The 12,014-nt window shown below is 48.6% G+C and overlaps 1 protein-coding gene across 8 annotated transcripts in view; it reads right to left on the bottom strand.

Moving 5' to 3' along the window:
• The window catches only part of Tmem63c (transmembrane protein 63C), a 68,021-nt gene that overhangs the window by 17,558 nt on the left and 38,449 nt on the right, over window positions 1-12,014 (bottom strand). For all 8 annotated transcript variants that reach the window (XM_029484271.1, XM_029484270.1, XM_029484269.1 and 5 more), the window contains 7 exons: window positions 8,346-8,488; window positions 7,000-7,048; window positions 4,891-4,999; window positions 2,834-2,907; window positions 2,192-2,272; window positions 1,956-2,079; window positions 1,194-1,327 (listed from right to left, as the gene is read on the bottom strand). In XM_029484271.1, coding sequence (XP_029340131.1) covers window positions 1,194-1,327; window positions 1,956-2,079; window positions 2,192-2,272; window positions 2,834-2,907; window positions 4,891-4,999; window positions 7,000-7,048; window positions 8,346-8,488 — 714 coding nt within the window. The remainder of the gene's footprint in view (window positions 1-1,193; window positions 1,328-1,955; window positions 2,080-2,191; window positions 2,273-2,833; window positions 2,908-4,890; window positions 5,000-6,999; window positions 7,049-8,345; window positions 8,489-12,014) is intronic.

Raw genomic sequence — 12,014 nt, 5'->3', positions numbered from 1 at the left:
AAGAGAAGAGAAGAGAAGAGAAGAGAAGAGAAGAGAAGAGAAGAGAAGAGAAGAGAAGAGAAGAGAAGAGAAGAGAAGAGAAGAGTTGTTCATTGTTTGAAGGGCTGGAGAGATGGCTCAGTATTTAGGAACACTAGTTGCTCTTTCAGAGGACTATGGTTCAATTCCCAGCACCCACACATCACCCTCTGTAACTCTAGTCCCAGAAGATCTGATGCTCTCTGCTGGCCTCTTTGAGCACCAGACATATAGATGGTACACAAGACATATATGCAAGCAAAACACCCATACACATGAAATAATATAAATCTTTTAAAAAAGAAGTTTGAGGGTTTAAGTGACTTGGAAAATTGTGTAGCATTGTTTGTTACTAAAATCTAGGTTATAGATTTTTTGTTTGTTTTTTTGAGACAGAATTTCTCTGTATAGCCCTGGCTGTCCTGAAACTCACTTTGTAGACCAGGCTGGCCTCAAACTCAGAAATCCGCCTACCTCTGCCTCCCAAGTGCTGGGATTAAAGGCGTGTGCCACTAGGCCCGGCTAGGTTATAGATTCTTTTGTAGGGTTAGGTGGAAGAAGGGCACTCCACATAACACCTATGCATTATAAGGTTCCCACTGTGGAGAGGGGACCCCACAGTCCTTTAGAGGCCAGTTCTGTAGTTCCCATATAATTTTATTTTGGCACTGAAAAATCCTTCTAGAACATTCTAAATTGATTGGAATTGATTCCTTTGTTGAGATGAGACTGTTAAAGGCCAGGACAGAATACACAGGAGGCTTTATGGGAGGCCTACAACCGAAGGGAAGGAAGGTCAAAATGGCCTTCTCTCTCTTGGCTTTCTCACTTGTAGTGGTGGGGGGACACTATGTGTGTATGGGATGACGGAAAATGGCTATCATTCTTGGCAATAGATCATAGGCTATGCTGATACCCCTATACTAAGGTAAGTGAGGATAATTCCCAGAGAGCAGTTGAGGCCCACTATCTGGGGAACTGGTACAGCTATGTTGGGAACAGCAACGTGGAAGCTCCCAGAAAGGAGGGGAGAGCCACCGGTGTAGAACACAGCAGCTGGAGGGAGGCCTGATCCCCTTTTCCCTTAAGGTAGATGAGGATAAGGAAGTGGCATATACCCTTCCCCTTAGGATGAGCTACACTCTAAGTTTGAACCCTGGTCATCCAGCACCCACCGTCTCACTGTCCTGGCATCCTGGAAGGTGACAAAGATCAGGTCAAGCCTCTTCAGCTGGACACGATTAAGCTCAGCATTGAACTCGTCTGTCAGCTGCTCCTCCAGCTCACTGTAGTACTGCTCCGCATCTACCTGGGACAAGAGGAGGCCCTCAGAGCAGGAGAGGCCAGGGCCAAGGAGGCCTGGCTGGGCCCCAGGACTCTCTCATGCAGCAGCTCTTCACCCCCATAACAGCTACACGCCAAGTCTGTAATTCACCTCCTTGCCCTTGGATCTGGGGACACTGAGGCACAATGTGGTTAGTAGATGCTTCAGACCCAAGTGAACTTCAGAAAGACAAAAGAATGTCCATTTGTGCCAAAGGCTGAGCACTCTTTTTTAGTCTGGCTGAAAGAGGAGTCCAAGTGATCGAGACCCCTCTAGCTACAGTGGTCAGGGGACAAGGTGGATTCTGTTTCAAGTCTTTCTGCCCTGATGGCTTTGGAAGCCTGAGGCTTGGATGCCTCCTGCAGCCTACCATGTCCCCTCTGGTGTCTTCTAGAACCAGAAAGCAAACAAGAGCAAGCCTCCATGGTTGCCCTGGAGGGGGACCCAAGAAAGGTTTTAGCTCTTCTTTATATCTGCAAAGATAAAGGGTATAGCCTAGATGACCAGGCTAGACCTGAATGGGCCCTGAAGATTTGGACTCAGGCAAGGGACCATCCTGGAGCATATCTTCCCCCACCCTTTCTCCAGTGTTCCCAACAGCCTTGTCAGTTACCTCCTTGAAGCAAGTCCAACATTTGCAGAAGCACAGGCGGGAACAGGGATGTGTCTTGATCATCACCTTCCCAGTCTTCTTAGCCTTGGCCGTGTAGTAGAGCCTGCCCCGCATGGCATGGCGCCTGTCAGTGGTGGACAACAGAAGGAAAATATTCTAGTCATAACAAACAGAAAGCACTATCCTTTCCTTGTACCCCCCACCCCAGATGCCAGCAGGCCCCTCTGTGGGCTCACCTTTGATCATCCAAGTCAATCAGGTTCCTGACATCATAGCAGAAATGGACTCTGGTCACCACACACCCAGGATAGGCCTCACTGCAGTCACAAACAAGGATGCTGAACCAGCCTGTAGGGCTACTTGGAATCACAGTCCATGGGAATGGGACTCCTGAACTATCCTTGGGGCGTTTAAATCCTGGTCATCTGAGACTCACAACATCTTTTATAGATGATTCAGAACAGGGTATGGGTATGCTCCAAACTTTGGGGGCCTAGGATGAAGCTACTTTTGAGAGACAAGGAGTAGCATATCTGTGTCCAGAGACTTGGGGGACACCAAAGAGGTCTGGAGACACTGTACCTGAGATAGTTGGGAAGTAGGGTCTCCTTGGGCTGAGTAGCTGAAGCCACAAGAAAAAGTTAAATGGCCCTTCTTGCCTCTTACCCATGTTATATAAGGGCCTTTACAACTCGGCTGTAGCCTTGTGTGGGGGGGCGTCCTCTCCATTCTGAAAAGCTGATTCTGAGCTGACTCCAGAGAGGTCACCACCAGGAATGTTCATAGCCCCCACATCCTATGCCAACTCACTCATATGAGAACCCAGAAGGGGATCCTGGGAGGAGAGGATGCTAGACACAGCCCACCCTCCCACTTACTGGAAGTGCTTGCTGATGATCTCGGGATCCTGGATTTCAGTGGGTACATAGGTGATCATCAGAGTCCTCGTGAACTGGAGTTGGGAGAGACAAGGCTGTGCTTCCACAGGAGTGGTGGATATGTGGGTTCTTAGTGGCCCAGAGGCCTTCTGCTCATACTAGGCTGCTGGCTACCAAAAGCTTCCCTGCTAAGTGAACTGCTTGCCAGCTTCCTGGAGCCCAGAGATCAGCAAACCAGGTCTTAGTTATTCTCTGTGCTCTAGCTAGGGGCCCCTGTCAGACATCTGAGGTCAGGAAGGGAGGGCCAGAGCCAACGTGAAGGATCACATCTCCCCTTCTAAAAAAGGTCATGCCCACTTGTAGCTGGTACAGCACCACAGTGACTTCTAGTCTCCTTGAACTACCTTTTTGGTGTAAAACCTCACATTGCCAGAGAAATCCCTAGTATTCTAGGAGCCTGAAGCTGGGAGCAAGAGCAATGCTCTCAATCCAGGATATTTCCTAAAGGTCCCAGTGCCAGGTGGAAAAAGAGACTTTGAGAGGAGGCTTAGTGAGCGATCACAGGCAGCTGACAATGTGCCCTTACAGGGCACTGTGGCATGCCAACCTTCCTCTTCCTCTTTATTCGTTCATCTGCCACCTGGCGGTGAGTAACCTTCTCAAGACACATGCTCCTGTCAGTATGAACTGTCTCACCACAGGCCCCAAAGCAATGGAGCCAACTGAATATTTAATAAAACCAAAACCATGAGACAAAAACAAAAAACCCTTTCCTCCGTTTAGGTTGATTCCCTCAGGAACATTGTTACAGTGACAAAACGTGGCCTAAGACAGCAAGATTGAAGAGAAGCTGGGGGTGGAAGGGGTCCTTGCCCAAACTCCCTGTTAGACTCTTTGGGTGGCTGATGTTTTTCTGATCCATCAATTTCAAGATGACGGTCTAATAAACTACAAGAGACGAGTGACATCAGAATCAGCATCTGGTATCAAGGAAAGCAGAAGCGAATGGGTGTTCCGGTCTCTGTGCTTGCAGTGGCTTCAGGGTATAGGATCTACATCCTGAGGTAGGTTAAAGTGAGTCTGTCTTGGATAGGGTAGGCTCAGAGGAGTAGATCCTGCTGCCCCACTAAACAATGGCAGGCTAGGATGAAGCCACGGATGGTTATCCCCATGGGTGCTCTTTCCCCACAGATCACAGATAACTCAACACAGCTGTCCACTCATGGCTCCTCAGCCATGAACACTGCGTACCAGAGGCTATGCTCTACCTCAACACTAAGATTGCCAAATATTCTTCCCTGGCCTTGAAGGTATGAGTAGGTCAAGAGATGAAGACTCAGGCTGTGGGAAGAGGGGCTCAATGGGTTAAGAACACTTGCTGCCCAAGAATGAAGACGTGAGTTCAACTTCCTAGTACCTGCGTCAAAAAGGCAGTTGTGGCCAAGTCTGCCTGCAACCTCAGTGCAATAGGAGTCAGAGACAGGAGGATCACGGGGGCTTGCTGGTAGCCAGGTTGGTCAATGAGAGACCTTGTCTCAAGGGAGTAAGGTGGAGATGGAAAAATCAGGATACGTTATGTTCTGTTTTGGACTCTGTGTGGGCAAGTATACATATACGTATACATACATGTGAGCATACATGGCATACATCACACACACACTCACACACACTTAAAGGCAAGGAAATATTAAAAAAGGAGAGGTGAAGTTCCCAAGTGTAGCCCTGAGCCAGGGAGTTGGACAAGGGTAGAAATTATCCCCAGTTGCTCATACCCCTACACTGGGAAAACTTTAGGGTACACATTCTAACACAGCCCCTAGGCCAGAGTTTCTAGGGCAGCAGAGACAAAGGATGAGAGCAGCTACTTACCAGCCAGTGTGAGGAGCTCTCACCTTAGCAAGTGGGATACTAGAGCAGGGGGAAGTGAAGCAGAGAGCACCCACGGGCAAGGCAGCCAGGGGCTGGCTCCTGCTGCAGGCAGACACCCCTTCCTGCATGCAGGATGAACCAAGATGGTCCTTCTGTGACGCTGGGGAGAGGGTCCTCCACACACTTACGTGGAGGCTCTTCTTTGGCACAAATCCCAAGCAGTGATGACCCATGAAGGCGAGGTTGATGAGGAAGTACAAGAACGCAAAGAAGCTATGCAGCCACAGGAACTTGCTCCTGCGGAGAGAATGGAGCACAAGACTCATATTGCTGCAGGCCTCCGGAGCTCTACCCCCATCATGCCATCAGTATTCCTAGCCATCCCTCCCATGGAGACCATGTCTCTAGACTCACTCCCCCACAATAGGACTCCCAGGGAACCAGATCCAGGGGTGGGGGTGGGGGAGGGGTACTAAGCTCTTTTGTTTGTTTGTTTGTTTTTTGCATCTTCTCACCAGACCCTCAGGGTGGTTCTCTGACCACCCACTCTCATTTTATCCATAGGGAAAGGGGGGCCAGAAGAGTGGCTAACCTGCCTAAGGCCACAGGGAGAGGAGCCATAGTTGCCCATATACATAGACAGCCATCTGTCACCCACGGATGCCCAGTAGGCTGAGTGAGGAAGTACTGGGTCGTATGTAGAGAGACAAGGGCCACACAATCTCACTGCCTTAGAGTAGAGGGCTGGTGACCACTGGGCTCTGTGTCTACCCTTGCATGCACCTCACAGGATGCTGTCTCAAGGTATCTGAGCAGAATTACCATTTGGAAGCTTGAGTGTCAAGACTTGAGGAGAGCAAACCAGGTCTACTCCTTCTGTCTCAGTGCCTGACCAGCCACAGGCGTCCACCTATCTAAATAGATGGCTAGCCACTCAAATCCTGCACTGAGACAAGGGCAGGTTCTTCAAAGAGTCTGTCAGCACTGTGCAGTGTGGAACTGTGCGCGCCGAAGGCTCTATACTGCTTTATAGGATTCCAGTTCTTGGGAAGAGGCACGAGACACTTCAGAATGGCTCAGGGAGGTGCTGGTAGCTCTGGTTCTACCGATAACACTGAGTTGGGTAGAGTTGGCTGGTGGAGGAGGGGAAAGGCTTCCACAGCTACCTTCTGCTGACCAGAGAGCTCTAGCAAGGCTAGTCTGTTCTGAGGCCATAGGCAGGATGGGGTGGAGATGGGAGACAGGTGGGGATGGGGTGGGATGGATTCCACTGACACCTCCGGGAATGGCTTCTGAAGTTTGGTCAGGAATTTGGCCAAGCCACTTAGTGAACCTTAACACACACAGGCAGGGCCACATCTGGCTTAGTTCAGGTTGGTGTAGCTACCAGCTGGGCGGGTGGGGTCCTGGCTTGAGAATGGATATTACCCATGCTTAAGGACTGAATCTGGGGTGAGGCTTTCCTGAGATGCAGAAGCAGTAGGTGGCAAACCTATCCTCTGATTCTTCTGTCCTGCTGTGGACACCAGAAGTGCAGTCTGGTGGGTGGGTGAGTCACTCCATTAGTTGAGGGATGTCTTGTCAAGGATACTGCATCCTGAATACTCCACTCCCACCCTGCTCCAGGGTCTTCCCAGACACAGATTCACTAAGTGTGGTTGATTTTATGTCAACTTGACACAAGCTAGAGTCATCTGAGAGGAGGAAACTTCAAGGGAGGAAATGCCTCCATAAGATTCAGCTGTAGGGCATTTTCTTAATTAATGATTGATGGGGGAGGGCCCAGCCCATTGTGGGCAGTACCATCCCTAGGCTAGTGATCCTGAGCACGCCATGATGAGCAGCAAGCCAGTAAGCAGCCCTCCTCCATGGACTCTGCATCTGGTCCTGCCTCCAGGTTCCTTGCCTGTTTGAGTTCCTGCCCTGACTTCCTTCAATGATAGTGGAAGCATAAGCCAAATAAACCGTTTCCTCTCCAATGTGCTTCTTTGGTTGTGGTCTTGGTCCCAGCAATAGAAACCCTAACTAGGACACTATGCAAATAGGACCATTTCTATAGTCCTCAGGAATGGTCAGTATGGGTACTTCCACTCATGACAGATGGGGAAACTGAGGCATTACGAGCCCTGCCCCACCAGGAGAATGTAACTTCTGGCATCCCACTCGGGCCCTGGATTCCACAGACACCAGGCTTGCCTCGTCAGCACAGAGCTACTCAAGCCGGGCACCACACTGTGGCCCTTCTTTCCCTGCTAGCACCCAGCCAGTAGAATGGGAGTGAAAAATCAGGTACCTACTCTGTAGAGACATTGACAATGGTGGTCCGACCAAAGTGACTGTTCCAGTCTGAAAGCAAGAAGAAAGGGATAACCTTAGTCCTGGCCTCTACACTGCCGGCAGTTACGGTGGGGACAGAACTCAAGGTTTTGAACAAATGCCAAAGACGCAGAGAGACATAAAGCCTACATCTGCTTTTCCTTCTGGTCCCCAGACTTGTCTCCAACTTCCAGCAAAAACATTGTCCCCCCAGGGGGTGCTGACTTGGGCTCTCATCTGTGGGACCAAGTGTCTGTGGGGAATCCCCACAGCACAGCTGGCATGGAACAGACACCCGGCAAATTAGCTTTGAGGGAACCAGCTGGCTGATGACATTAGCAATGCTGGCCACAGTCCCAACAAGAGGCCTAAATTCCAGAAAATGGGACGTTGTCACATTGGAACAAAGTAGATCCTTTTGGCTACATGTATTACTCTGTCTGTCCAGACAGATCCAGGCTTCATAGACAATATAGGAATCCTGCATTACACTGTCACCGCCACGTTCGTGCTTGGGATGAGAGTCTCTTGTGTCAGGGACACCCCCTCTGGTGCTGCAATCCAGGGCATACTCAAAATGCTACCGTGGACTCATTCAGGTCTGCCTCTGGTTGAAGAGAAACAGGGCAAACCCAAGGAATGAGGTAAAATTGGCTTCCATCTGGACATCAAAGGAACCACCGGACACCGGCCTTCCCACAGCTTCATCCCTCCCACAGTTCTAAGGAAGACCCAGTTGCTGTTCCGTGAGCTTCCACCGAGTACTAGGTACTTGGAATACCTCTCTCTCCGTGTCTAAAACAGTGGAAGGAACAGATTCCAAGGGTGAGATACTTGGTTAGCTTGGGAGAAGGTATTTTTGTGGGCAGTAGATATGGGGAAAGGTGTGGAACCAGGCAGGGTCTTTCTAACTTAGGACCCAAGCCCTCACTCACAATGCTGCCCTGTTACAATGAGTGTGGGCAGAGGTCCTACCAGACAAATTCTACATGTACAGGGCTCTGTGTGTCCACCAGGGTACACGTGAGGAGAAGCAGGGTCTCAGAAGCTTCTCCAGTGAGCCACGCATCCTCCAAAGGCACGGGGGCCATTTATAGACAGCTCTAGGCTGAACTGTGAGCTTGTGCTCTCCCGGGCCTTGGATCAGACAAGGCTCCAGTCTGCACATGGGAGAACTGATGCATGGTTTGCCTAAGGACACATGACAGCTGCCTTCCAGGGAAAGAACTAAAAGCCAGACTTCTAGGCCCGTGGGGCCCAAGTTTTATCCACCAGCCTACTAAGCCATGAGTGGCTCAGGGCCAACATCCTGCTGAGCTCTGCCTACCCAGAACAGTTCCAATGTAGTTAATAGGCAAAATGATGCCCAGGGAGGGAATGCAGAGGATGAGCACAAAGATGATGAGGTGGTACTGGAACGTGATGTAAATGCGCGCATCATCCCCGCATTTGTTGATCAGGTCCCGGTCCCTGCGAGAGACAGAAACAAGAGCATTCCTCAGGTACCAGGGAGACCACTGCTTGTGTGGGGGTAGGCAGAGGAAACAGTGGGAAGAAGACCATCTATTCCCAAGTTTTCATCTTGGGGAAGATATTGCCCTTCTTCTCAATGCCTCAAGAGCGCCTGGAGGGTATGTCAGATCACAGGTGCATCAGAAAGAGACTGTGCTATAGGCACAGGAGGCAACCCAGAGCCCTGTGAACTCAAGAGGCAGACAGCCCTCGAATCCTTCTGCAAACACTCCAGGCTTGTGCTGCTGGCAATGGACACAGCACTACCCATGACGCAGGTGTGTCCCTTCAAAAAAAAGTTCTCTGTTTCTCAGTTCCTTCACCTCAAAGGCAATACCTAAAAATGACACTGCTAGGCTGGCCAAAAGAAGAAAGTAGACAGTGACCAAATGTAGGTGAGGGCAAGGGTGTTGGGGACGTTCCTCTATGGAAACTGAGTATATACATGAGCCAGAGAGCAGCTGGCCTTAGCTACTGAAAGAGAATGCACGTACTCTCTAGGACCTAGCAATTTTACTCCCAGGAGGCATCCAACAAAGATACAGCACACTTATCAAGGGCTATGGGTAAGAATCTATAGATTCATGATTTATAACTGCCCTGCCTGCCTGGATGTGATGTCAGAGCACTGTAGATGTTTTCTTGTCATCTCTGCAATTAGGAGGTAGAGGCAAGAGGATTAGGGGCTCATGGTTATCCTAAACTACATCGTGAGTTCAAGGTCAACCTGGGCTACAAGAGACCCTGTCTCAAAAAGAAATAGTAAGGACTAGAGAGATGGCTCTGACGTTAAGAGCACTTGCTGTTCTCCTAGGGAGCCAGGGCTCAATTCCCAGCACCCAAATGGCAGTTCATAATTGTCTGTAACTCCTGTCCCAGGGGATATGATGCCCTCATACAGATGTACATGGAGGCAAAATACCACATAAAAATAAATAAATCATTTTTTAAAGCAGAAGGATAAAAGCAACAAGTGCTTAAGTTGGAAAATATAAAGGAGAAAGAAGCTTCTACAATCTTATCAAACCTAAAATGATTTATAAAGATTTATTCATTGTGTGTATGTATGCATGTCTACATGAGTTTGTGTGTGGGGGTGTCCTTGGAATCGAGAGGAGTTGGGTCACCTAAAACTAGAGTTTGATGGGGAGTACTGGGTACCAAACCTGGGTCCCTTACAAAAAACAGCAGGTGCTATGATGTTAATTAAGCATTTTGGATGATTTCCCTTTGTTTCTTGTGCAAAGTTTTCTTAGTGACAGTTATGGTTTGAAGATGGTTTGTCCCCTCAAAAGTTGCTATGGAGTTTGGTGACCACCATGAATATGAAGAGTGGAGACTTGATAATACTGTTATAGTCGGGGCCTTTAGAGCAGGTGAGGAGCTCAGGGTATAAAACCATGGTAAAGTGGTCACAAGACACACCCATGTGGGTAGGTATGGGCATGAACCCCCACACATGCAAACATACTCCCAACCATGTGATCTCCTCGTTCATGGGTTCCCCACACCTACCTTCTAGGCAGGCTCATTGGTTCCTTTCAATTTCAAACATTCTAGTTTGAAGAACATTCTAGAATATCTAGCGCAGGATGCAGATTTTTTTTTTCAAACATTATGACAAAAAAAAAAAATGTACGAGCACCTCTTTGAGGTTTTCAGTATCTCAATTTAGAGACTTCCTCAGAGCTTCTGACTCTCTATCTGTGACTCCTTGCCCTAGACTTGAGAATTAAGTCCTAAGAATGGGGTCTTTGAGAACTGATGAGAAGCCATGGGAGAACGGGGACCTGCCCTGCTTCAGGCTTGAGATGCCAGATCTGATCTTGTGAAAGAAAATTGTATCTGAACTGTGGATACAGTGGGGGAGGGAAATGGAAGGGGGAGTATCCAGGACTTTCCCCCACCCCCGCAAAGGTGGACAGAGTGGAGGGCTGGACTGGACAGGACTAACAAGATTCTCCTTCCTGGGTCAATCATCCTGCCTCCAGCTCAGGGGCTGCCTTTATTCTTTCTATTACTCACCCAGTACGAGCTCCCATGCCTTTCTCCCATGCAGTTAATTCTGTCTGCTTTAATATCTTTCCTCCTTTCCACTGGTCTTGAAGACTTGCAGCCTCTACTGTCACCTCTTCTGACATTCTCCTCTCTCTACACCCACCCACACCTTACTCCTTACACTCCCACCAGGTTCAAGCCTGTGTATGTCACTGTAAAATAAACCAAGCAACTCCCTCAAGCACCCCATCTTGTCCCCCCCCCCCGTTCTCTATACTATCTTATTTCCCTCCTCTCACATGCCTCTTGGGAAGTAGGCTCTGATCTCCATTTCCACACTTCAAACATCTGCTTACTCTAGAAATGCCTCCTCAAGACAGACCCAGATCACTAAGGTCAACAGCCTCCTCTGACGGTTGTCAGCCATGCCTGTGTGGACTTGTGTGATCTCATAGCCTACAAGAGTCCCCTTCCTCTTCCCCTCTCACTGAGGCCTCGAGGAACCTTTGCTGATCCTGTCCCTTAGGTGATCCAGCTGTTTCTGTCACTTCAACTTCAATCTCTAAGGCTCCATCTGTCAAGGCTAAAGCCTCCATTCTGACAGCTTTCCTAAGCTTTACTGCTGTTGTTTCAACAGCTGGCTGGTCACCTCACATGCTTGCCTGGGCCACAGGCCCTTGTTTTCCTTCTCCCATCCTCTCCACACAAACGAGACCTCCAAATCTCCCTTTAAAAGCAGGCCATGGGGGCTGGAGAGATGGCTGTTAGGTTAAGAGCACTGACTGCTTTTCCAAGAGGACCTGGGTTTGATTCCCAGCATCCACATGGCAGCTCACAAGTGTCTGTAATTCATGTGTGTGGTGCACAGATACATATATACATATACATATACATATACATACACATACACATACACATACACATACACATACACATACACATACACATACACATATACATACACACATATATATTATATTATATATATATAATATACATATGCAGGCAAAACAATACACATAAAATAAACGGGTTTAAAAAAAAACCTTGGCATTTTAAGCTGGGTGTGGTGGTGCATGCCTTTGATCCCAGCACTTAGGAGGCAGAGGCAGGAGGCTATGGCTAGCTTGATCTACAGAGTGAGTTCCAGAACATCTAGGGCTATGGAGAGAGACCCTACCTCAAATAAACAAACAAACAAACAAACAAACAAATAAATACTGATAAATAATAAATAAATAAATTTAAACTTGGTATTTAAGCTAGATGTGGTGATGCATGCTTTTAATCCCAGCAGTTTGGGAGGCAGAACAGAGGCAGGAGGATCTCTGTGAGTTCAAGGCCAACTTGGTGAGGTCTACATAGTGAGTTCCAGAACAGCCAGAGCTATGTAGAGAGACCCTACTTCAAACAAACAAACAAACAAACAAACAAACAAACAAATAAGATTAATCCAGCCATCGCCTACTGGCTGTCACCAGGTGAT

This window comes from Mus caroli, chromosome 12, assembly GCF_900094665.2.
Source record: "Mus caroli chromosome 12, CAROLI_EIJ_v1.1, whole genome shotgun sequence".
In the NCBI taxonomy this organism is placed as follows: Eukaryota; Metazoa; Chordata; class Mammalia; order Rodentia; family Muridae; genus Mus; species Mus caroli.
Note: the sequence above shows the minus strand (reverse complement) of the source record. Positions and strands in the feature narration are given on the sequence as shown.